At 38.4% G+C, this 25,872-nt stretch overlaps 1 protein-coding gene and 1 long non-coding RNA gene across 6 annotated transcripts in view; one reads left to right on the top strand and one right to left on the bottom strand.

Annotated features, from left to right (window-relative positions):
* The window catches only part of AZIN1 (antizyme inhibitor 1), a 31,513-nt gene extending 6,802 nt beyond the window's left edge, over nt 1–24,711 (bottom strand). The window contains exons 1-8 of one of the 5 annotated variants that reach the window (XM_045454006.1): nt 24,353–24,711; nt 20,073–20,210; nt 11,640–11,797; nt 6,864–7,061; nt 4,183–4,356; nt 3,497–3,669; nt 1,666–1,800; nt 122–203 (exon numbers count right to left, since the gene is read on the bottom strand). In XM_045454006.1, the coding sequence (XP_045309962.1) occupies nt 122–203; nt 1,666–1,800; nt 3,497–3,669; nt 4,183–4,356; nt 6,864–6,965 (666 nt within the window). In that variant the 5' untranslated portion in view covers nt 6,966–7,061; nt 11,640–11,797; nt 20,073–20,210; nt 24,353–24,711. The remainder of the gene's footprint in view (nt 1–121; nt 204–1,665; nt 1,801–3,496; nt 3,670–4,182; nt 4,357–6,863; nt 7,062–11,639; nt 11,798–20,072; nt 20,211–24,352) is intronic. The other 4 variants (XM_045454004.1, XM_045454003.1, XM_045454005.1 and 1 more) reach the window with 4 other exon arrangements.
* Nucleotides 24,629–25,872, top strand: part of LOC123585635 — a 73,767-nt gene continuing 72,523 nt past the window's right edge. Inside the window, exon 1 of the long non-coding RNA XR_006706326.1 lies at nt 24,629–24,737. This is a non-coding gene — a long non-coding RNA (uncharacterized LOC123585635). The remainder of the gene's footprint in view (nt 24,738–25,872) is intronic.

Below are 25,872 nucleotides of genomic sequence, written 5' to 3'. Positions count from 1 at the left end.
AAAAAATGATGCAAATGTTTTAAGTACATGAGGGTACTTCAGAGGTAGTAAAAACACTGGATATTAGTCTTAAATAACACCCTGGCTTAAAACATCGAAATAACGTAAGGAAACAACTTACAGCCATGTCAAACACACATCGAGCATCAGACAGAGCATGTACATATACTTGAGATTCTTTGCAAGTACTTGAAACATGAAATCTGGAAGAAAGAGAGTAGTAAATTTAAAGCAACAGCACATCTTAGAGGTCCTTCCTGTCATTCTTTTTCAGTTCTCATTTACCAGACGTAACATTACCAAATATTTAAAGAACTGGAAGCACACGCCTCTAATTATCCAAGTTACAATAGCAGTGTTTTTTTGTTTGGTTGATTTTTTTTGTTTGTTTTTTAAGAAAAGGCAATGTATGGGTAACACTGTAATTTTACAAAGAGTAACACTGTAATTTTACAAAGAATTTAACAATGAGCTGTCAGGCTTCATAACTATCAGAAAGGGACAGGCTTTTATGTATATGAAGCATCAAGCACCACTAATAAAACTGGGTCACAAAATCTTTAATTTGAATGTACAATTTTATCTGACAAAATATAAAAACGTGTCTATTGTAAAATACAAAGGTACTGGGTGGCTCAGTCGGTTGAGTGACCGACTTCAGGTCATGTCTTGCGGTTTGTGGGTTTGAGCCCCGCGTCGGGCTCTGTGCTGACAGCTCAGAGCCTGGAGCCTGCTTCGGATTCTGTGCCTCCTTCTCTCTTTCTGCCCCTCCCCCACTCATGCTCTGTCTCTGTCTCAGAAATAAACATAAAAAAAAATTTAAATACAAATGTACATTAATTCAGCTGAGTAGTACCAACACTTGTTAATGTTACTTATTAAGAGAAACTTAGAGACTTGTAACAGAATACTTAAGACTATGGCAGTGGTTACACAAATCTTTTAAAATTCATACAAAGTCAAATCCAAAAAGTCAATTTCACTGAATGTTCCCTTAAAAAACAGAAATACGAAAACCCTCAAATTGGTCAATATTGTTACCTAAGGCAGAATTAAACTTAACAGTGGTGACTTTTTAATCCATCTTTACGAACAACTTAAAAAGCAAGACTTTGCATTGCAGTGAGACTAACAGTGGACTGGCAACTCAAAAAACGTGGAGCTCTGTGCTCCAAATTTGACCCAGACCATAGTTCTGACATCATGATCAAATCATTAAATCTCTTTGGGCCTCAGTTTCTACACACATAAAAATCAAGAAAAGTGGAACAATGTCTGATTTATTGGAGTGGCCAAGAGATTAAGATGAAAAGGAAAAAAATTTAAAGATGGGAAAAAAAATAAAAGCACACAACTCAAATGAATGCCATCTTGGTATTCATTAGAATTCTAGTACATCCTCTCCCTTCAATTTAAAAAAGCAGGGGGGGGGGTTTAAATTACTAATTGAATTTTTATTTACTATTTTATCTCTTAGGGAAGGGGAAGGTATAGGCACAAAATTACATGAAGGATAAAGCATATTTAGTTGTTTTTCCTAGACTAAGGAAAAAAAATACATTAAACTGAAAGTTGAATCTATTAGAGTTCGTGCAAAAAGTCTTAGAATAAATCAGAAAGACAAAGATTTATCACCATAAAATGAAATTTAAAACAAATACTCACTTAACCCCAATAATTTGGACATCAAGTTCCTTAGCACATTCCAAGAGATGCCTACAGTTCTTCAGGGTAGTGCCAAACTTCATGTTACCCTCTTCGCCTCCAATATTATCTTCTGTTGCAATATGTAGTAAGACCCTAAGAGAAGGGGAAGATGATTGGGGCAGAGTTGGTTTACATCATCATCAGCACATGTGAAGCCTGAAGATTGTAGAAGTATGTTGATTATGTTGCCAGTGCTCCCAAATCCAGCGACGGTTGAATCAGTGAACCTAATGAAAAACAATCCTGTACAGAGAAAAAACTAGCCATTAGGGCCTAAAGCATGAAGCTCACAAGGACGGGAATTTGGAAAATGCAGGAAGTTAAGACTCTGTTGTAGCAGCAAGAGTCAGTTGGGCTCTGTAATGAAAGACGACATTACTTTCAAATGAAGTCCATCAGTCCATAAAACCACCTAGAAAGACTAAATTGAACAGCAATGCCATCATTGTCTTTCGGATGAAAATATCAGGGCTTTAAATGTTTCAAATTTCCTAAATTGTTCTAGCTACCTAAATTTCCACCACTTACTCTGAGAACTCCTAATAATCTCATACATCTTACCAGAAAATTGGCAAACTTGGGAGTTATTTAAGCATCTAAAACAGTAGCCTTTTAAATACTGATTCAACTCTATTTGGTATTTCCTTCCAAATCATGACAACCAAGACAAAATGATCAAGACTGTCTCAGGAGACACACAGTAATCACAAACTACTAAAACCCAAAATATACAAATGCTGTTTGTAAAACTGTTTTCCCAAAGAAGTCCTGATGAGTGACTGATGATCAGAGGGGCCAAGTCTGATAAAAGCAAAATTATTCTTCCTATAGGTATAAATAATCAGCTCTATCAAGAATATAACATCCACTTTACAATTAACAAGGTAAACATCCCTAATCACTGCTGTCTTTAAAAGATCACAGAACAGAAAGATTTTTTGAGAGAGACAAGTGGTTCACTAGAATTTTCCCCAAAAGGCCTTTATTCAAAGTTTTTTAGAGTAATCAATCCTGTCAGGACACCTAAGAGTACCACTGAAGTCAATAAGAAAATTATAAATATACAACGAAAATATGGATATGATACACATTTTCAGGAACACAATGCATTAAAAACAAGCAATTTTGTATTAATACACTACACTTTTAGTATATCCTAAGGTCTTTTTGACGTACCAGTTCATGACAAGATTAAATCTGCTTTTTGCTTTTAAAAAGTACACATTTTAATTTAAAAAATCTTGAGATGCATGCAGGAACAAGTACAAAAAAAAAAAAAAAGTAAACTTCCTATGCAAAGAGAAGAGTGGGCCTTAGAAAAGAAACCCCTTGAATCTACAGAGTAGGCTCCTAAGACACTGTCACTAAGGACAACCATTTAAGAACTACAGCTAAAGGCAGACTAAACCCTCAGCTAACCAGGAAAAAAAGCTGACCAACACATATCCTGTTCCCAGCATGACAACTAGTAGGGTTGATATGATTATGAAAATAGGCTGTGGCCCTCATTTTATTACCTCAAGAACCCCATTTTCTTCCTCGAGTTCAAGATTATAAATTCATATTCCAAACTGCCCTTATCTCCTCCCAACTCTACAAGAAGGATCAGAAATAGGTAGCCAATAAGGTGCTATCAGCATTTTCGATATAGGAACTTATTAAATAAGTTAAAAAAATAATTACAATACAAATCACTACTCTACTAAGCATTGCCTTTTCCCAGGCCAAAGACAAACCCAAACCCTAAAGAGTAAGATAAATATTCCCATGTACTTAGTTTTACACTTACTTGGCATTTGGGTGATTACGTGCAATTTTCTTCAATTCAACTTCATTGTCACATGTCATGATGTTCACTCCAATTTTTGCTGCATACTTTATTTGAGACACTTGTTTGCAAGGACTTATGTAAATGATGTTTTCTGGAGATACACCCAATTCTTGCACCAAAGCCATTTCAGTCTATAAAAATATATTTTAAATAGTGTCATCTAAAAAGCAAAATTTCTATTACCCCTTTTCATTCAATTACCACTTTATAACTTTTATTTTTTGGCTAAATTTAAATCATATTAAGTTAAATTGGGATTGCATAAAGTCACAGTCCTTATTCTGGTAACACTACTCTGTGTTAAAATCCTTTTAAAAGCTATAATTACCACCAGAGAAATCTCCTGGTTTAGAATTATTTTGCTGTCATCAGAAGTAATGGTCTAGCTCTAGCCTAAGAATGAAAAACAAATAAAAAGTTGTTGACAAAAGATAAAGCTTTTCAAAATCTCCTCTCACTGAAACTTTCCTTTCATTGGTACACTTGAAAAGTTTGTAAATTTCCATCAGGCTGCGAATTTACACAAGAGTTTAAAAACACCCAGAAGAGAAACTTCCTTGCAATTTTTCTAACTGCTGTAACCAAAAGTTAAAGTGAGTTCTAAAATGTTGCAGTTCGGTGACAAAATAATGAAAAATACTCACTTTACTGGAACAAGCAAATCCAGTTCCAAGAGCTGCCAAAATCTCAAGTACAGCTGGAGTGGAGTTGCACTTTACTGTGTAGAATGGCTTTATCTGAGCCACTACATTCTGCCACTGACTGTGTTTCTTCACAATCTTTCCAAGATCTCCCACAAAAAATGCATTTTTCCCTGTCTATTATGATCACACACAAAAAAGAGAAATAATAAAGGAACCATTGAAAACAGAGTACCAAAAGTAGTAAAGAACTCCCTTTTCCTCCATAAAGGAGCGAAAATACACATTTACACACACTACTATATTTAAGGCTTAAGAGTAATTAAAGCTAAATAGAGCAAATACAGGAGAATCCAAATACCTTTTTCTTTTTAAAACTTGACTTTTTGCTGTGCTATGCTGCCATATAACATATTCTCTTCTTTGCTTTTTCTAAAAAAACTGTATCAATTGTAGTGACTTTCTACTTTACAACTGCCTCAGTTTGGGGGAGTAAAGGAGAAGAAAACCACCTGTTTCCTTCCATGCTTTTTTCCTACACTGTTTAAAACTACTCTGGTAGTTCAGGACCTGATTTCCTAATACAGTGAGTAGAATCAGGAATGCTAACCAAAATAAGCTATGTATCTCCATTATAAATTGCACGTAAGGACAGGATGGTAAAACGAGAAAGCAAGGACACTAGGAACCGATCTTTAAGGTGACAAAGCTGGTAGTCTGTATACAGAGATGGCAAAATTATATTAAAAAAAAATACAGAAGTACACTAAATACCAGCTGAACTGGAATAAGGATATTCTTCCTTCAAAACTAAGAAAACAGATTTTAATTAGGGATCTGGGGAAATCTGTAATAATTTTAACATGGCTACTCTAGGGTAAGAGAAATGACTGTAACATGTCAGGCAGAGAGAGCATAAATTATTCAATGTTACATGGCAGACCAAATAATCTTATTTAGAATACACAGCTATTGTTTGAAAAGCCAAGACAATATTACTGTTTTCTATTCCTTAATACACATTTGAAAATGTACATTATTGGAAAATACTGATCAGGATATAGACATGATTGGAAATTAAGGTTTTTGCATAGCAGATATGGGACAGTTGTACTCAAATTACTCCATTCTTTCAAGATATACCATCCCTAACGTTCTAGAGACAGAAAATTTATTTTTACTTTAACATGGAAAAAACAAATAAGGCAATTATTATGGCGACCAGCAAACTGGGATTAAAAAACAACAACAACAAGATTTTCAGCTCTAACCGCCCTTGAACCATACAATTAGATGACACTGCTAGGAAAGAAGAGGGCTGTAGACTAACCCTCACTAAATGTGGGATAATTCAACATTGTGGGACAAGAATGAATGAAAGGAATATTTCGAAGATCATTATCTGGCCCACAAAGAATCTTGCAAGAGTTAGAGGACTAAGAGAAAGGTCAGCATACTTCCACGAGGAGGTTCCTAGTGACCTAAGAGAAGGAACTGCAGAATGGCATGGCTATACAATTGACTGAACAGTATGACAAGTGTCACTTTTTTCCCCAAAATTTTGATGCCAGGGGAAAGAGATTTGCTGAGGTATGGGGAGACTGGAGCACACGTGTAAAGGTCAACAAAAGTACTTTGGTATCCTATTACTGAACACCAATAACGTGAAAATCTTTCAATAAATTTGGGGAAATGGGAAATTAGCTCCAACAAATTTTATTAGCAAGATAATAAACAAAGATAGTTCTATTAGTAAGTACATAACAAAAATAATCTTAAGTAGCAATGAATATGAGTCAATAGAAGCTGACATCTGGCGCCAGAGAGTAAACATTTCAGTGTAAGTTACCAAATTCTTAGCCAACATACACGACCAAAATTATATTAAATATAAATTAAAATCTACTCAAGCATATAGTTGAGAAAAACGGAGTAAAAAGCCATAGTGATTACGAGGAACATAATCAAGAAAACAGACCATACAAGAGCTGGGCACAGCAGAGAAAGATTAAATTAGAAAGGCACTTGTTTAAAAAAAATTTTTTTTAAGGTTTTATTTTTAAAAAAAAAAAAATTTTTTTTTTCAACGTTTATTTATTTTTGGGACAGAGAGAGACAGAGCATGAATGGGGGAGGGGCAGAGAGAGAGGGAGACACAGAATCGGAAACAGGCTCCAGGCTCTGAGCCATCAGCCCAGAGCCCGACGCAGGGCTCAAACTCACGGACCGCGAGATCGTGACCTGGCTGAAGTCGGACGCCCAACCGACTGCGCCACCCAGGCGCCCCAAGGTTTTATTTTTTGAGACAATGTGAGAGACAGAGTGCAAGCAGCAGAGGGGCAGACAGAGGGAGGCACAGAATCTGAAGCGGGCTCCAGGGTCTGAGCTATCAGCCCAGAGCCCGACGCCGGGCTCAAAACTCACCAACTGTGAGATCATGACCTGAGCGGAAGTCGGACGCTTAACCGACTAAGCCACTCAGGCGCCCCAGAAAGCCACTTGTTTTAATCTGGGCTAGGAAGAAAACCTCATCACTACGCAAGGGAAGTGGGAGTGTCAAAGACAACCTGGAAAAGCGAACATCTGAAAAAAGTACTTTTATCAGATTAACATCTCAGAGCAATGTTTTAGAATTCAAAAATTTGTAAACACTGAATTTGAGAAATGTGAAACAGCACACTTACCAGGGTGTGCTCATAAACATAATTATCAATCACATTCCCAAGGTTTGTTCCTTCATCCAACAGGCCAACGGAGTAGTTTGCATCGTCAATAAATCCTTTCATCTCAGCCGTATTCCACAAAGCCGAAAGTCATAAACCAGGAAAAACAAGAGACGGGCCACCAAGCCTTATGTCTGGGTCCTTAGAATATGCAACAAACTGTCAAAATAGAAGTTATTTTAAAGTCTGTATTATTTCACTATTAACCTTATAATGTAGGGGATGTCAATGGAAGCATGCTAAGTGCCTAAATTAGTGAGGAATCTGTATCACTTAACACTTGCAGAAACACTGGATCATTCACTATCTTTTAATGCCCATTTTATATATAGTGAATGTGTATTTTATACATTTAAAAACCAAGCTCAGTATGACATAGTTTAAGATAATCCACATATGTGCAATTTATCACCAGTATGGTCACCTTATTGACGTGGAGTTGCAGACCCAGCCTGTATTATTTCTTGTTTTATCGTTCTTCCATAACACAATTTTCAGTGAAAGCACATCCTCATTTTAAGTAAAGGAAGCTAGAGAAATATTATCTGCAGCCAAGAAATTAAAATACTAGTCTAAGCTTCAATATACTGCCAATCACCTCCCAGTGTGTTAGCAGGTAACTGTAGATAAAGGTCTTCTAAATTCTACAGGAGGGGAAAAATGAAGTAACAGAAATGGATAGAAGTGGTAGAGAGTCACTTTAGTGGACAATCTGTAGCTTTGATACAGACTGTCTAGGTCTCACCTCAAGCTCAAATGGTACTGGCTACATCAGGTTAGCAATGTAATTCTCTTATGAGTTAAGCTGACTTAGAGAAATAGAAGTCAGAAAAATCTGGTCATGGCTATGTCATTTAATAGCTGTTAGATCCTAGGTCAACTTCTCTGAACTTCAGTTAATTATCTTAACTACTTCCTCAAAAGGTTGCTGTAAAAAAAAAAAAAGAAAGAAAAGAAAAAGTATAGCATATGAATACAAAAAAAAACCCAAACACTTGTTTAAACGTGTTGATTCAGAATAGAGCTAAAATTAAGTTGCCAATTGCCAGTAACACAAAAATGCCATCACAATTTAAAACTAGGCACAGGCTAGGCACCTGGTATATCCTAGACCATTTACTAAGAGCTCTAAAGGCTGACTAAATCCAACATTTCTCTTAGCAAAGAAATCTTTCCCCTCACTACCCCAGATCACCCATTCTCCTCAGGGCAGCATATACTGACATAAAAGTTTATCTTTGCTGAATTCACTGGTCCTTAAAGGTTACTTTAGGCAAGCATTTAACATAAACAAAAAGTCCGTTAGCAAAACAAGTCTTCCAGACAGGATACTATTTATTGTCTGGTACTGACTTCTGGTTACATTAGTAATGGACACAGACCAGCTATTGGCAACCTATTTCAAAACTTGCACAGCCTTTCCCATGTCTTTGATTCTCCCAATGCTATTCTATGTGCCAGTGTTCACTTTCTGTGATGGCCTTCATCCTAAGGTATACTCCATTTCAATGGTTCCCAAAGTGCATTTTTGAATGCACCAGAACAAACTCATCAGTAGACCATAACATTAGATTCCATGAAATAAGTTTTTTAAACTTTTAAAACATCTTCATCTCCAAGAAGTCAACTACATTCAGTTTAGCTCATCAAATCTCCTTCATGCAACAGCAGAAACAGAAAAGTTTAGAATATTTTTATTTTAACAAAGTAATCAACTTAGGCATATCTACATTAGACTTAATACTTATGCAGTAAAGTCACATTGTAGCCTGGACACTCTCTAAAGGTTGTTATACCAGCAATGATGTAAACCTGCGCCCAGGAAGCAGACATTTTAGGCCTGAGGATACAGATTTATTTTAAACAACCTAACTCCAGTTACAGTAACAATTTCGGGGGCTATTCATCTATGCACTAAGGGAAACAGAAACAATAAAAGCTACTTTTTAAAAAAGATCAAAGGTAAGTATAAGAAAGAGTACAGCAGAAACCTTCAGTTCAGTTTAGCATCAAAAATCTTTTTGGTCCAACAGCTTTCACTTAATTCTATTAATAATGAAAAAAAGATCTTCAGTCTAATTTTTCAGTTCATGAAACTCTTAAGTCTGTATGTACTATTTACCTGGGAACTAAGTTAGGAATTATGGACCTCTACAGGCAACTGCTGCCACATGCAAAAGTCATTTACAGTCACAATGATATGTACCCTCAATTTCCTACAGCTGCAGTCCTTACAGAAAGGGTGATTTTCCTCTAGTAGTAGGATCCTCAGTACTTACAAAAACATCCATCTTACCTGTTGAATGCCTACATTCTTAACAGCAAAGATGTTATGGCAGTGTGCCAAGCACTGTTCTAAGTACTTTATCTATACAACTGCCCACATTTTAGAGGTTAAGACACTGAGGCACAAAACAATTAGCTCCAGAGATGCTGACGATCAAATTATGTTTAAAAGGAAAAAAGTCTCTCCAGCACCCCTAGAAAATACACGATTGCTTTTTTGGATCTCCAACTTACATACAGCATAAAAACATCCTATTACACTTATTCATAGCCTTTTAGCCTCTATGACTAGTCTCTAGATTTTAACCTTGCTGTTCTTCTGTATCTTTGGTCTAATTCTCAGGCAAACCCCAAATTTGAAATTATTTTTCCTTTCTTATCCATCATATCAACAGTTTACATGAAACGACGTGCACCCATTTTGACAAACATATATTATCTGTGTAACCACTAACCATAAAGGTAAGTTCCCTCGTGTCCCTTTTACAGTAAATCCCCAAATCCGCTTCAGGTAACCACTGAGCTCTTTCTGCCACTATAGATCAGACTTTTGTAGAAGTGAAATAATTTTAAAACTAAAACAGTTGACAAGTAATGAATAACATGAACCAAAATACTGGACTGCTCTAAAGGATACAATGCTTGTGGAATGGCTGTATTATTATCATTGAAATCGAACTCTCACTTCAAAAGTAACCCTAGTGTTCACTCACCAATCCCTAGTTGATTCACAAAAGGACTCAGAAGGAAAAATAAAATTCATTTGCTATACTGGCTGTACTTAATGAAAGAATTAAGGGACTAACACACCTAATCCACTAAAACAGATGTAGTACATGTAATATTTGATTTCCTTATTTACACTGAGCACTGCAATAAAATTGTTAGGCCGACACTAATAAAACCTATACATAAAAGATAGTGAGCATAAGTGAGCTCTATCTCTTCTTATATGGTCCCTGAAGGTTTTGATACCTCTATATTTCCTAGCTCAGAATAGGTGCTCACAAACAGATGGGACAAAGGACTTCACAAATCTTAAGAATGGGGAGTTCTTAAACTTAGGGTTGGCTTGTGACAGCAATGAACAACTTCAACTTCCAAGTGTGTTGAAAAAGATGGTCCAGTCCATCTTTCACCTTCTCGAAAGGAGCCCAAAACTTGATACAATAGTGACCCACATGTAAATGCAAAGCTCAAATGTCAGTTACCGTTAAAAGCTAAAAGTTAACATGCAGGAAAAACTAATTCTGCTATAGAATCTGCAAAAGATAAAGGCCTTCAGAAGAGAGGTTTTCTAACACATCTTAAGCCGACAAACCCTTTGTTCACATGAAATGTCACCTGGAAACCCAGTATTTCCAACAGCTGAAAAGGCTGAAGTAGGGGATTATGGGTAGGCTGATCTTCTTTCCTACCTCTAATAATTGTGCCCCTCTCTCACTGAAAGAGTCCTAAAAGTAGTTCATAATCCTACCTCCAGAAGCCTTTGACTAATTTTCTTAACATGTTAGCAAAAAATATTTAAAGCTCCACTACCTCAAAAGGGTTTATGTTCTACACTTCTGCCTTAGAGCACTAAAGAAATACTTTGCTAGTTTCCCAAAAAGCATTTGAAGTTACTTGGTAACAATACATTAAACCAAAAATCTATGACACATACAGTATGTTCTATGGACCCAGAATGAAAATAAGTGTGTATGTGTTGTGGGTGAGCAGAGTTTGTATTGTATGCCAGATCACCAAGTTAATCCACCTTAATTTTAAACACCACAGGGAATTTCCAGACACCTCTCCATTAAGAATGGACTCAAACCCAGGTAATGCCAAACTTCTCCCCAATGCTCCAATCCTAGGTATAATTTCCAACAGACATTGCACCATTTTTTATGGCTTATAAATCAAAAATGGGACTGACTTACTGGCTCCAACACATTATGACCCACTATATACTATGGTCTGGTGCTGCTAGACATTGAAGTATTTACATTAAACTTCAAAAAATCTACCCTATATAGATCTTAGTTAGATTCTCTTCAACTGGAGCAAATTCATTTTCCATAAAAGCTCTCAAGTTTATTTTCATCAACAGATACTAGGAAGTATTCTCTACTTCAAGTCTTTAAGCCATGTTCACAACCAAACACCTTATCAATATATGGTGAAAGCAAACTGTTTATTACAGTAGCACAACGGCTGTAATCACAATACTACTTTTGTAAGGAATTTCCTCTTGGATAGCATAGCTGGGAAGAAAAAAAATGTTTAACATTCCTTATTTACACCTTGGTGTTTTCTGGTAATACATCTTTTAATGAAGAGCTGCCAAAGAAACAAAAGGCTCCAAAGAACTGCACACAGCTCCCTGGAGCCTTCCATGAGGCTGCTGAGTCCTCATGTCCATTGAGAGGGTAGCGCCAAGAGAAGTGGCTGCAGCAGCTGGGCACTTGCCTTGTTACACACCTGCTACAAAGGCTTCTATAGTTGATTGTACTTCAGAAGAAACTGATACATCTCTCAAATAATCACAAGATAATTCTGGCAGCAACAGCCCACTTGACACCAAGCTGGATGAATATGAGTCTTGGATTTCTGAAGTGAAGACCTCCCTGGAAGTAGAACAGGGAGAGCTGAAAGGCTGAGAGTACGGTTTCAGAGACATGTAAGCAGGAAACCCAACCTTAATATATCAACCACTTTTCTAAAAGGACTTTTTACTCATTAAAAAAATGAGAACTTGAGACATTTTGAAACTACTACTGTAAAGAAGCCAAAGAGCTTTTTTTTTTTTTTTTTTACATAGTCAATTGATGACTTAAAACTCAGCTAACAGCTTAAAAAGACACAATGCTGTCAAGGTCACCTCTGTATCCTACCACTGATAGAAATGTTACTTACCACACAGAATACCTTTAGAAATAACTGGGCAGGAGAGTATTAGAAGAGGATTCTAAAGGATGACTTTGGCACTATAGATGGGAGGCCTGGAGTAGGTTCAAACCACCAAAAACAGTGCCAGGAAGCTATATACTGGAAATGGTAGGAAGTTCCAATAAACTGTGCAAAGGCAATATGGATTTTTGCCATACTGGACCAAAAATAAGTGATGGAGAATAACAATAACCTACACAGAGTACTTAGGATAATCAGGACAGAGTATGCTTTCATCAACAGTAAGTGGAAAGCCAGTAATGACAACAGGCACCCTTAAACTTATTTTTCAGGTGATAAGGTGGGGGGAAAAAAAAAGAAAAAAGAAAACCCTAAATAACCCTAGAAAAAGAATATTAAAGGTGACTGCTGAAGAATTATTTTAAAAGACAAGAGCAAAAATGAACAGGAGATATTTAAGGATGGGGGAGAAAAACCCTCAAGGAAATGAGCTCAACGGGCTAAGTTTGAAATGCCTAGGTAAAGGCTGCCACGTGAAAGGTCTCACAATTCTAAAATATGTCTTAATGAGAAAACAAAATACAGGATTTTCATACCATACACTTTTACATGTGGAATTGACAAGATTAGCCTTTTAAAAAAAACTGTCTTGACTATCTGATGTAAAGATTAATTTTTTTCTGGAAGAAGTGTATGTACCCTCACTCAAGGAAAATACTTAAAGGCCTTTTGGTAATTAAGATGTAGTGACATTAAAGATAACTACTGTAATCCACATGAACAGGAAATTTACAACCATAGTAACTTCATGCTTTCTAAGCTTTTCAGGTGCAGTACAGGTACAGAATAACTCTATAAATAAATGCACTTAATTACTATTTTGATTACCTTAGAGCAGATCTCAGTCATCTTTCCAAGAAGAAACCTTAATTATCATATATAAAACACATGTGTAATACGATTATTGCAACAAATACAAGGTTGAGAGAGAGAATACCCTAGAAGCCCTATACAGCTTTCCCAGGTGGCAGTGGTTGCATCTCCCATAGAATAAACATGTTCATGCTTTTCCGATCATCATTCCCTTGTTATTTAATATTTATTGTTCTATGTGCCCCTAAACCATTGGCTTTACTGGTTTTGAACTATAAATAGCATCCCTGTTATTCTTCTACCATGACTGACTTCTTTTGCTCAACTTTAGTCTCAATTCACCCATGCAGATAGACATAACCAAAGTGCATTTATTTTCATTTCTGGGTAGTATTCTGTGTAGGTATGCCATTTATTTATCTGAACTGATCTATGGGTTACTTCCCATTTTTTGCTGTATTCTTTATGTTATTTATGACCTAACTTCTATTACTTATGTACCTAAGGGCAGTGCTATGCAAACTCTACTGTAGTGCAAGAGTCTAGCTTGCTGGCTGGCAGTTTAAGTAGCACTGGTCTAGGGCTACATACTAGAAGTGGAACTGCTAAGTTTTTGGTGAAAAAAGGTCATCAAGTCTTTTGTTCATTTTCCCATTGTTTTTTGCTTTTTCTTGTGGGAGCTCTTCATGAATTTAGGATAGCAAATACCTCACTGAGGATTATTTGGGGATGGTTTTTGTTAGATCGTCCATGTTGAACGTACTAAAGCATTTCATCCTACTTTTGGTCATGCCTAAAATAACATGTTTGGTCATGTTGAACGTAGGTGAACTGAAGTTCATCTAGAACCTAGAACTATACTTATTTAGGAGCTCTTTAGGATATCAGAGGGTCCTTGCAGTAAAAAGCCAAGAAACAGATGAGAAATCACATATTCAACATACACCTAATATTAATTTGTCTACATAAGCACATAAAATCATAGTAGGGAATTACATCCTAACAGCATGATAAAGAATTCAAAATATAAAACTGAAAAGCCCCTACAGTTAAAGGAAATTTTTTATTAAATGAAAGGAGAAAGAAGAGAATGCGTAATTTTTATGCTTATTAATCAATGTTTTAAGATTATTACAGCTAATACTACTCACGTTAATAATACCCCATTTGCAACTACGTGGATGGAACTAGAGGATATTATGCTAAGCGAAATTAGTCAGAGAAAGACAAATATCATATGACTTTACTCATATGAGGAATTTAAGATATAAAACAGACAAACATAAAGGAAAGAAGCAAAGTAATATAAAAACAAGGAGGGGGACAAAACATAAGAGACTCTTAAATACAGAGAACTGAGGGTTGCTGGAGGGGTTGTGGGTGGCGGGATGGGCTTAAATGGTTAAGGGGCATAAGGGAGGACACTTGGGATGAGCACTTGGGTGTTATACACAGGGGATGAATCACCGGAACTACTCCTGAAATCATTACAGCACTATATGCTAACTTGGATGTAAATTTAAAAGAATGGATATACTAAATACAAATAGTTTAAGAAGAGGTTTAAAATTAGTCTGACTTATAATCCATAACAGTTCACATCAATGAGAAAAGAAGAAAACCTAAAATATGCACCTATAATGTTGGTTAATATATACAAATAAATAATCTAGTATAGGTGGTAAACTGCAGGACCTTAAATTCAGGAATGTCAGTTTTCCCATGCTACATACAGACTGCTGAATAAAATTCAATAGTTCCTATGGGGAACAAAACCAAAAACCAAAAATAACAATACCCTAAACAATGCTGTCCAATAGAACTTTCTGTGCTAAATGCAATTTTCTTTATCATTGCCCAAAATAATAGCCATTAGCCACATATAACTCCCCAGCACTCACAATGTGGCACCTGCAACTGAGAATGGAATCTTAAAGTTAGTTTTAACTTTTAAAGCTCACCACCCCCAAATAACTTTGATCAAGGTAACAAAGATCAATTCACAAGCTTACAAAGCTAGACTGTAAGGGCACAAAAAGTAACAAAGTAACAAACTCCACAGCAAATTCTGAAGAGAGATTTAAAATGCATGCTTACATAAGATAATGAAGAAAGGGCAAAAAAAAAAAAAAGTTTGGAGAGGAGCATTCAATAAGAATTTGTTCTCTTGGGTCCTTCTCCAAGTCAGTTAGTTCTAGGCATTTAAGCTCTGATCTCATAGTGGCTGAGTATGGCTGAGGCAGGCTGAACGTCATCAGTGTAATCCTTGTAACTCAGTACAAATATTTTCTATTCCTTTCATAATGTTCTTCACATTATTCATTAGATTAAAGGATGGGTAAATCTTTGCTTCAGTTAGCTTGTGATAAATCATTTAAGTGTACATGGATGACCCTGGAATGAAAGGGAAGGACAAAAAATACTGTCTTCCTACGCCTTACCAATGTGAGAGCACTTCACTTGCAACAGCCTCTTTAGGCTTATCTGAACAACAGTCAGCCTAAAACAGCCTACTATTTACCTAGATTTTATAGCATGCAAGGTACAAATAACTTATTTACTCCTATTTGAAATTAAGAGTATCAAAATTTCAGGGGGTTAGATTAAGAGTCTCAAAAACTCTGAAATAACACCAGGTGAAAAGAGTATAATGGAACACAGACTGGTAGCCACTGTTGATTCTCTTGGCTCAACTGTCTTTTGTGATAAATGCAAGAACCATTTTATGCCCTTTAAAAATTGGTCTACGTTGCTTTCCAATCTTTTTGGCCCTCCCAGAGAAGATTCTAAATTTGCTCAAAAGAAAAAAATCCATGTTTTCCAAATGCTGTTTAATCCATTAGCATATTTCCACATTGTTCTTGTACAGAATACTTTTCCACTAATTTACACAAGCAGTGCAGAACCATCAAACACTATTTTATGTATGCCAGGGGATACATATGCCTTAAAAACTGGTATTTCAAGGATAGTTTTATTTGACTTTTTTGTCAAAGACACTAACAACCATTAATGAGTGTTCTGCTGAATTTGCTTTCATCACAAAATCTGTAAATTACCAAAACCAAATTTTTTTCCAAAGTCAAAAACCTGACTTTACTACTGACAATTAACAGCAAAACACGAGGAAACAATACTAGTACATACATACAGAACATTTTTCCCTTAGTTACAATAATTCTAATTTAGGTAGGATGGGTACTATTAAGGCATATGTAAATATTACCAATCAGGAGACAGAACATGAATATTTAAAATGCTGATGATTCAGGGTGCCTGGGTGGCTCAGTCGGTTAAGCCTCCAGCTTCAGCTCAGGTCATTAATCTTGTGGTTCTTGAGTTCGAGTCCTGCATCAGGCTCTGTGCTGATAGCTAGGAGCCTGGAGCCAGTTTCAAGTTCTGGGTCCCCTCTCTCTCTACCCCTCCCCCACTCGTACGTTCTCAAAAATAAACATGAAAAAAAATTTTTTTTCATAAAAAAACAAAATAAAATGCTAATGATTCTTATTAAGTTCCTACATGAACAGTCAACTGACAACCACAAAATATTTTAGACAAATTTTAAGAGCCCATTTAAACAAATCAATTGTAACCTTTTTCTAGATTTAGATACAACTTACTAAAAAGTGTAAGGAAATGATTAATTCAATCTGACTTCATCACCAGATCTGCTAATAAAAAGCAGTTGGTTAGAAGAGAATTTAGTTTTCTGGAAAGGCCTACTTCAGATTTTTCCATCAGGCTTATTAATTATAAAATGGAGCTCTGGCTAAAATAACTTGAGAATCTAGCCCACTGAAAAATCCACTCCAGCATAAAGCCCTAAGGATTTTTTTTTTAACGGCATGCAAAAGCTTTTCCACAATTAGAGGCCCTTCATTAATTTTAGATACTATTAGTGTTAAAACACCTGTCAAGTATCTTTACAGTGCTCACATATTACATCATACATATATTCTAAAGAAAAGTTTTCAAAGAAAAAGCTCTTATATAAGCAACTACCTAAGTTCCTAAATACTTAATAAACTATCTCAAAATTCACATGGTTACCTGATTTAGAAACCTAACTCTGGAGGGAAATCCTAGAGCTCAGACCACCTGCACAAAACTATTGAAGTATTACAGTGTTCAAATAGAGTTCACATAGCTATATGCTTTGCAATGCTATGCAAATGCAAGGATTTCCTACAAAAGCCAGCGTGTTAAGCCCTTTTAATGACTTCTCGTTTTCCAAACAGTATTGTTGCTCCATAGGATTTTAAATATCCAGCATAACAAACTCCTATTGATATCTAAGGACCTTTCTGGAATGTAAAATTTTCTCTTGCCATTTTCATTAATTCTACTCAAGAACCTTTGGGGCCAGTGATCCTTCTGGAATTTAAAATTTCTCAGATTTTAGAATGGCCAGGAGGTGAAGCCAACACCCTGTAATCACAATATTCTTGCAACAAAATTTAGGAATATTGGCACTACATGGGATAAGATAAAAAGAGCCTCAAGTCAGCTCAGATTCAGGTCAAGTTTTTGTTCCCAAATCAGTTTAGGTTACTATAAGAAGGTCATAAAAAAATTTTTTTTAAGTAACTTTTGAATTTCAGAATTATACACATAAGGGATTACGGACCTGCAGCTTTGCAGCAAAGCACCAAGTACTAAAGTTTCCTTCAACATAATACACATTGTACCTGGGCATAGTAAGTAAAAGTCAGTTACTTTGGCTGCCAGAACCTGCAGAATAAGTATCTTTAATATATTCTATCTGTACTCATCTACCCTCAAAGGAGGTGTTAACTATGGATTTCCCAAGTTCACTATAAATATTAAATATAATGCAAAGTTAAGTTTTCATTAGAGAGTTCAACTAAATGCCTGTTTTAATATGACATTCCTTAAATCATGAAGCTTGTTCTTAAATTTCCATCTTAGAATCTATTCATGACTATGTCATCAACTAGTCCCCACCCCAGAAAAGTTAAATCTCCAGGCCAATGAGGGAGAAACATCAGATATATTGGAAACACACAGATGACTAACAAAAATTAAGAGATAACTGACTTGGTCCTGAGATGGCAGCAATAGTGCTTCTCTTTAATATGCACACAAGACACCTGGTTAAAATGCATTGAGTCAGGTTTGGGTGGGGCTGAGATTCTGCATTTCTGTTGTAGTTGATGCTAATCCCAAAGACCACACTACATTCATTAACAAGGGGTGGTTAATACACTCAAAAAAAAAAAAAAAAAAAAAATCATTGTATCAGTTTAGGGCTAAAGGAACTGTTCTAGTTACAGCTGAAATCTAGTTACAGCTAGATTTTAAAAATAAGTAATTTAGGGGTGCCTGGATGGCTCAGTCGGTTAAGCATCCAACTTCAGCTCAGGTCATGATCTCACAGTCCGTGGGTTCGAACCCCGTGTTGGGCTCTGTGCTGACAGCTCAGAGCCTGAGCCTGCTTCGGATTCTGTGTTTCCCCCTCTCTGCCTCTCCCCTGCTCATGCTCTCTCTGTCTCAAAAATAAATGAAAACATTAAAAAAAAAAAAAAAGTAATTTGCTCAAACTCACACAGCTAAGAGAAAGCCAGTAGGAGAAACCCTCTAGTCAGGTTTCTAAGTCAACAGAACTTTCAAGAAATTTTATTAAACTTATTCCCCCCACTCTTTAGCCTTACAAATGTGTTGAAAACACATTTTAATTAGAGAAAACATTTTTATTCGATACGATCTTTTTAACAAAATCAGACTAAAGGAACACTAAACTGATAACCTATGCTTTCCTGAAAATGTCAATTGTTATTCCAAGTGTCTGCACAACTCAGAAACATGCAAACTTTGGGGCACCTGGGTGGCTCAGTCAGTTAAATGTCGGACTCTTGATTTCAGTTCTGGGTCACATTGGGGAGTTTGAGCCCCACATGGAGCCTGCTTCAGGTCCTCGGTCTTCCTCTCTTTGCCCCTCCCCTACTTGCACGAGTGCTCTTTCAAAAATAAATAAATGTTAAAAAAAAAAAAAAACCGAAACCTCAAAACCCAAATTTCAATTGCAAGAAACCTAAAATAAACTATACAAATCCAGCAGCAAATTCAAATTTAAACATCAGTTTACTGTGGAACTGTATTTTGCACAGACATTCAATTCAAAAGTCAAATCCATACATAGAAAATCAAGTACTGGTAAAAATTATCCAAGAAAATCTGTTCAGAAAATAGCAAGCTAGGAGACGTACATATATCATCCCTCAGTAAGTCCTCTGAAAACAACCAATTTTTCCTCACCAGCTGAGTATTACATAAAGTCATCTTATAAAGCAATTATAAACTCTAGTAGTCACTTTATACCTGGCAAAATGGTCATAACTATACAAGAACTAATATTCACCTCTCCTACACCATGCTGTGAGGTATAGCTTCAGTGAGTAGAATGAACAGAATCTTTTACTCTATTTAAAAATGTCTTTTTTTCTGATTAAGCCCAAATACTTGAAAATTTACCAAATGGTTGAATGATGGAACAAGCCACTGCCTACACATTAAATTACAAAAAAAAAAAAAAAAAAAAAAAAAAAACAACCCACCCAAAACTCTCCAACAACTTATATTAAAACCTGGATTAGTAAGATTTCCTAAAACTTGGTCTACAGTATGTACTTAAGTAGAGTAATACTTGTTATATATTTGAAATAAATTTTAAGTGATTCAGTGATTGGTAAACAATGCATATAAAACTGAATCAGTAAACCCTTAACTGTCAAGCCTTTATTTTTTTATTTTTAGAGAGAGCGTGCGTGTGTACAAGACGAGAGCGAGCACACATAGGGGAGAGAGAGAGAGGGAGGAAGAAAGAGTATTTCAAGCAGGCTCCATGCTCAGCTCAGAGCCTGACACAGGGCTTGATCTCACAACCCTGGAATCATGATCTGAATTGAAATCAAGAGTTGAACTCAACCAACAGACTGAGCCACCCAGGTGCCCCTATTTTAGAACTTTTAAAAAGCACATTAAAGATCACTGCATTTTAAGAGGTAAATACAATTTCAAATTCAGAAAAAGAGTGAGCAACAAGAACTCTCCTTTACTTCAATTTTACAAGACCCCCAGTACAGATGTGAAAATACTTACATGGACAAGTTAGGAGATGGAACCCCCCTATCATCAGCTAGGTTCCCAAGGTGGCTCAGCGTTGAAGTCGAACTGCTCTCTATACAGCACTTCTCCTAGGCCCTCTGGGTAGTTGTATACTCGGTCAGAAAGTTCGCCCTAAAGAAGGAAATAAAAGTAGTAGTAAATAGTCATAAGTTTAAAAATACGTTACACTGTGCTTTTCAAGCAAGTTAAATTGATTTATAGATTAACTATGGGAGTATGTTTTAGTTTTAAAAGTGTTTCATTAATCACATTACACAAATAATGTTTTCAAAGGATTTACCATATTACCAAGTACTTTTTCATGTAGTAAAAATTTCCAAGCTCTTATAGTGCAAAGTTCACAGAACTGGTACCATCTTACCAAGTTGCTTTATCCACCTACTCAGTTTCCAGCCTTCATCTAATTTCATTTTTGCTTTTATTTATCCTCCAAAACCCAAATTTCTCAGTGGACTAAAACTGCAAAATTCCCCAAGTACCCTGGTCAACCTGATGTGTATAATGTTCTAGTATGATTTGTAATCTGCAACTACCCAGAACATTTCTTTTACTCTCCAAATTGCAAGTTCTTCTTTGCTTAAAGTATAAAATCTTACTACATACCAAAAAGAAGATCGAGGACTTAATACATTATGAATGTGAAATAACATTTGAGAATTGCCTTATACATTAAGGCAAGTCACTTGGAAGTTTATACTTCTCTTCCTCATACCTAACCTACCTCGCGTCTTTTTACTATCGCTAGAACAACATACAAATGTTAAAGTTCTTAGCATGTTACAAAACGCTAAGTTTTAGAAATGGTTATTACCTATTATGGTTTGATTGGATGGACTTCTCACCTCTTAACTAAACCGCTACACCTATACTTAGAAATCATAATTCAGTGGTTGCTACTTTTAAAGTAATATAACTGGACAGCATTTGTTAGAAAGGGTGATAAGGAAACCAGAAAAATGATCTAACTAGAGATTATAAGGTTAAGAATCAGAGAAATTTCACAAGTACTCTAGGTATATCTAAATCATCTCAAAAAAATTTTAAATTAAAAATAAAGCATCTCTCATCTCCACCAGAACAGAAGCATCCTTGTGGTTCTTTTAGTTTACTAAAAAAATATGCTCACATATTCTTGATGAGTCAAGAACCCTTACCAACATGCAACGGTGATTATAACCTTACATTAGATTCCAAATAATGTACTCAAAAACAAAGATTTTGAGTCTTCCCACACCAAGATAATTTTAAAAATAAATTAAAAGTTGACTCATGCTGCAAAGACAGAGTTTATAAGGAATAGGATAATTATCCTGGGTGAGACACTCTCATCTGCCCGCCCCCCCCCCCCCCCATGTATCCACATCCACACAACTGTTTTGCTTAATGCAACCTCAAGAGCAGTGATGTAAAATATTAAGGATAGTAAACTTCAGACATTCAAAAATTTTCATCATCTCTAAAACATTTCCATCTAGCAACAACAAAAGAAACTAGTAGGAAATGAAAACCCTAAAATATGAAAAGCACATTTTGGTAAAATAAAAGGGGCATAATAGGGTAAAAGAGCTATTTACATACAGGATAAATATTCGTACAGTTAAGATAAACCATAAAGGAGTTACATGAAAATGTGGAGAAAAGGAGGTACAGGAAAAGATAAGTTATTCTCATTTAGAATGGTATGTGTAAATCCTTTGGTTCATGAACACTGCAATCAAGTTCCTTAACTGAAGACAATGTCTCTCGTTACATCTAGGTGAACAGCACAGAGAGAACTAGTCCTGACTGAAGTCAGCAGTAGGTCACTACCACAAAAAAAAAACCAAGCCTCCCATCACTTTTACAGTACTATCCCAAAGCCTAGTACCCCCAAATCATCAGTATTTCTCTGAACAAAATACATTGCATTTACCAATGACTTTTAAAGTCGCTATGTAGTATCCTGTCCCAAAACCCCAAACTCCAGTCTAATGATGAGAAAAGTAGCAGACAAAGCCAAACTGGGCGACATTCTACTGGGTATCTGGCCACTACTTCTCTATGCTATCAATGACATGAAAAACAAGGTTAAGAAACTGTCACAGATCAGAGAGAACTGGGGAAGATATGACAACTAATGTAACATGGTACCCTGAATTATCCCATAACAGAAAAAGGACATTAAAAACTGATGAAATTCAAATAAAGCCTAGAGTTTAGTTAATAGTAACGAATCAAAGTCAGTATCTTAGTTTTGACAAACGTACCACAGTAAGATGCTAATAATGTGAACTGGGTGAGAAGTATGCAGCTCTATACTATCTTTGCAACTTTTCTGTAAATCTAAGATTATTCCAAAATAGTCTATTTTACAAAATCAAAGTATTCACATAATCGGCTACCACTAAGAAATAAAAGTAACAATCTATTGATATATGCACTTCCGATGACTATCAAAAACATGAATTAAAGAAGTTTTTCAAAGAAAAGAAAGCAAACAGTATAATTCCATTTTAGACAAAGCTAATCTGTGGTTTAAAAAAAAATCAGAATCCTGGTTGCCTCTGAAGAGTGGGGGCTTGTCATTTGAAAGGGCAAAAGAGAACTTGAGGTAAGGCAAATGCTCTACATCTTGATAGGTCTGGATTACACAACTCTATTTTTCGTCAAAACTCATCAAATGATATACTTAAAGATCTGTGCATTTTAAGGTTATGTGGATTTTATCCAAAGATTTTTTTTTTTTTTTAAGAAATAACCAGTATTAGGCTATGATACATGCTCATGAACTGAAGTTGGAGGCGTTAAGTGTTCTGATGTCTCCGACTTTGAAACACATGGGAAAAAACCGACGTGAATTGATGAATGGATAGTAGGATAGCAAAGAAAGCAAAACGTTAAATCTAGGAGAAGATGTAATTCTTTCGCCTTCTATGTTTGAAAATTTACTAAGTTAAACGTGAGTGGCAGGAGAAGGCACTGATATTCCATCACCTGTAATCATTAGAAGCCTACCTTTCTACTAAATGTAAACCCCTCAGGGCTTCTTTGTCTTCTTGACCAGCATCTGCACTCTCACATTTGCAAAAAATTAAAGATTAGGGCCTTGCCCGACAATCCTTAGCCCTATTTCTGCCAGATCACACAGCACTTCTCTCTTCCTTAAGGGTCCTCAGGTTTGCACCCAAGCTGTGGGGCTTAAAGGTGGAAACACGAAGACAGTCAACACCTTAACGGGTCCAAGGCACCACCACAAAATCCAGTTAAGTCTGAACATCAATGGGGCTGTAAATTGTGTACCCGACCTCAGGTTTCCGAACCAGCAGGGTAGCCCAAAAAACAAACGCTCAGAATGTATTTTGGGCAAGAGTTAAAACACGTCACCATCATTCCTGTTGGCAGTCAAAATAGTACTCGATAAGCCACCCAAGCCTACCGTTCTCCCTCTCACTGCCCAGGAATCGTGGCGCGGACGGGAAAACGAAGCCATGGTGACTAATCCTCAGGCTCCAGGAGGTGACTGGGGTGAGTGAAGGCAACTTGGCCCAATCAGGAGAGCCGCAGGGGGCGGAGCAGCAGCCCCGAGGCTTCCAGAAGGGGCCAAGGGCCTCTCGCTAGCTACCTGACACCGGGGCTTCCCTGCCTCCGGGCCCCGAGTGGCGTCAACTTTCCTCCACCAGAGGGGGGCCGCACTCCCCGCACCCCCAAGAACCCGTCCTCCTCCGGCAGCTGTCACAGGAGGCCGCCGCCGGGCCCGCCCCGCTCCATTCATAACCTAAGGCCCCGGCCGTTGCAGCCCTTCGCGCCGCCCGCGGGGATCCCGGAGGCGAAGTCGCAACGCGCCTCCGGGCCGGGGCTGCCAGACCAAGGCCCCTCAGGGCTGCAGCCCGGCCCCCTCCCCGGAAACAGCAATGCACCACGGGAGAGGGGTGGGGGCCGCACGCCGCCGGGAAACGACGCCGAACCCCGGCGGAGACCCCCGCGAGCGCCCCCACACGCACACGCCCCCTCACCTTAACCGCGGTGGCCCCCTGCTCCGCCGCGCGGCAGGCGGCCGCCTGAGGGCCCCGAGGCGCGCCCGCCACCCCAGCCCGCCGCGCCGCCGCCGCGGAGACACCGACCGCCGCCACACACACCGCCGTCCGCCATATTCGAGGCAGCCGGCCGCGGGGCACTGCGGGGCCGCCGGCCGAGTGGCGGGGCCCAGTCTGGAGGCACCCGGCAGCTCCCCGAGGCCGGCCCCGCGCCCCCACGCCCCTCGGGTCAGTACTCACGTGAGATAACGGCCCAAAGAGTCGGGTAAAGCGTCTTCTCTTTTTCGGCGGAATTTTTAAAGAGGGATGTGGTTACCTTGAGCAGAAATACCCAAGGCGGCCTGGGCCATAGGCTGCGGGGACGACGTGGGGGGAAAAGCGCGGCACCGACACCAGCTGTGCAGCAGTGGCGGCGGCGGCCGAAGGGGAGAAATAGAACAACAGCGCAGGTAAAAGAAGAATGGCGAGGACTGGGTGGGGAGAGGATTCGGCCTCGTCACACTGCAGAGCGGAGCAACGAGAAAGGATGAGAAGAGGCAAAGAAGGCGGAAAAAAAAGAAACACTGCAGCCAAGCGAAGAGCCAGAGAGTGTGGGAAGGCGGTGCCGGCGACGCCAGTATTTATAGTAAGTGGGCGTGGTCTTGTGACGTCACAGCCATCCGGGCTGCCGCGCGAGTGGGGCGGAGTCGGGCTGCGGCCCGCGGCGAAGGGAGGCAGCGGAAGAGACAGGCGTGAGACGCGGAGGGGGCGAAAGGGGGCGGGGCGGGCGACCCCGAGTGCAGGTGCCGACCGCCTGGTGGCTTGCTGCCCTCGAGCCGGCTGCAGCTCCCCCGCCGCGGAGCTTCTGACGCGCGGACGTGGGCGGGTGAAGGAGAAGAAACGCGGCTCGTCCGCAGCGCGGCGTGGCCCCGCTTCTCCACCCCCTCAGGTGTCTGTGCTCACGCCCGTCGCTGGCCCCCGCTCATTGGGAGCTGGACCCGGGTCTCTGGTGGCCGCAACGCTGAGTTGTGCTGGGTCAGGGGCGGCGGCATGCTTGCGCTGCCTGGAGAGGCTGTAGGGGAGGCCTGTGAGGGCCTTCGCCGGAGCTCCCACTTCGAGTGCGCTCCGCGTTTTGAGGGTTCCATAGGCTACGCCTGGGGATTGTCCTCCCAAGGTGAAGCTCCGGCACTCGAGGGGATACCCCGGTCCTTTCTGGAAAAGAGTTCCTAATGACCAGGATGGGTTCCTTACTCCAGCGCTGGTGAGGTTACAGAGCCTCGTGACCCCGCGAAAATGTCCCTCGTGTATGTTACAATACGGTGCAGTAGGATTTTTTCTTTAAGCAGTGTAGACTCTGTCCTCATTTGAAGGCAGTCACACCCAGTCCTTATTAATCAAGGACCGGTGTTGGAGAGGGGATTACTGATGTTACAAATGCATATTACTTTAATCCCACACGTCTCATTTTCGCAGTCATTTAAATTTTACTACTGCATAACAAACTTTTTTTTTTTAAACTGGGGAACCTGGTACGACCCACATAGCTTTTAATTTATTCTCATCTTTTAAAAATGTCTTCATACTAGTGATCAGAAATCGTGAGTCTTGTGCTAACTCCAACTCACAGTGTCACAAATGAAATAGGTTTTTACACATCGCTTTCAAGTTAACATCTATGAAATTAAGACCTTGACTTTTTTTTCTTTCATTCTTCCCCACCCTCTATTTTGTGAGCAGCATTGTGGTTGATTAATAAATCATAAATTAGGAAAGAAGAGAAA

The sequence above is a fragment of the Leopardus geoffroyi genome, chromosome C3, assembly GCF_018350155.1.
Source record: "Leopardus geoffroyi isolate Oge1 chromosome C3, O.geoffroyi_Oge1_pat1.0, whole genome shotgun sequence".
Lineage (NCBI taxonomy): Eukaryota > Metazoa > Chordata > Mammalia > Carnivora > Felidae > Leopardus > Leopardus geoffroyi.
The sequence above is the reverse complement of the archived record's forward strand: the minus strand, read 5'-3'. Positions and strand labels throughout refer to the sequence as shown.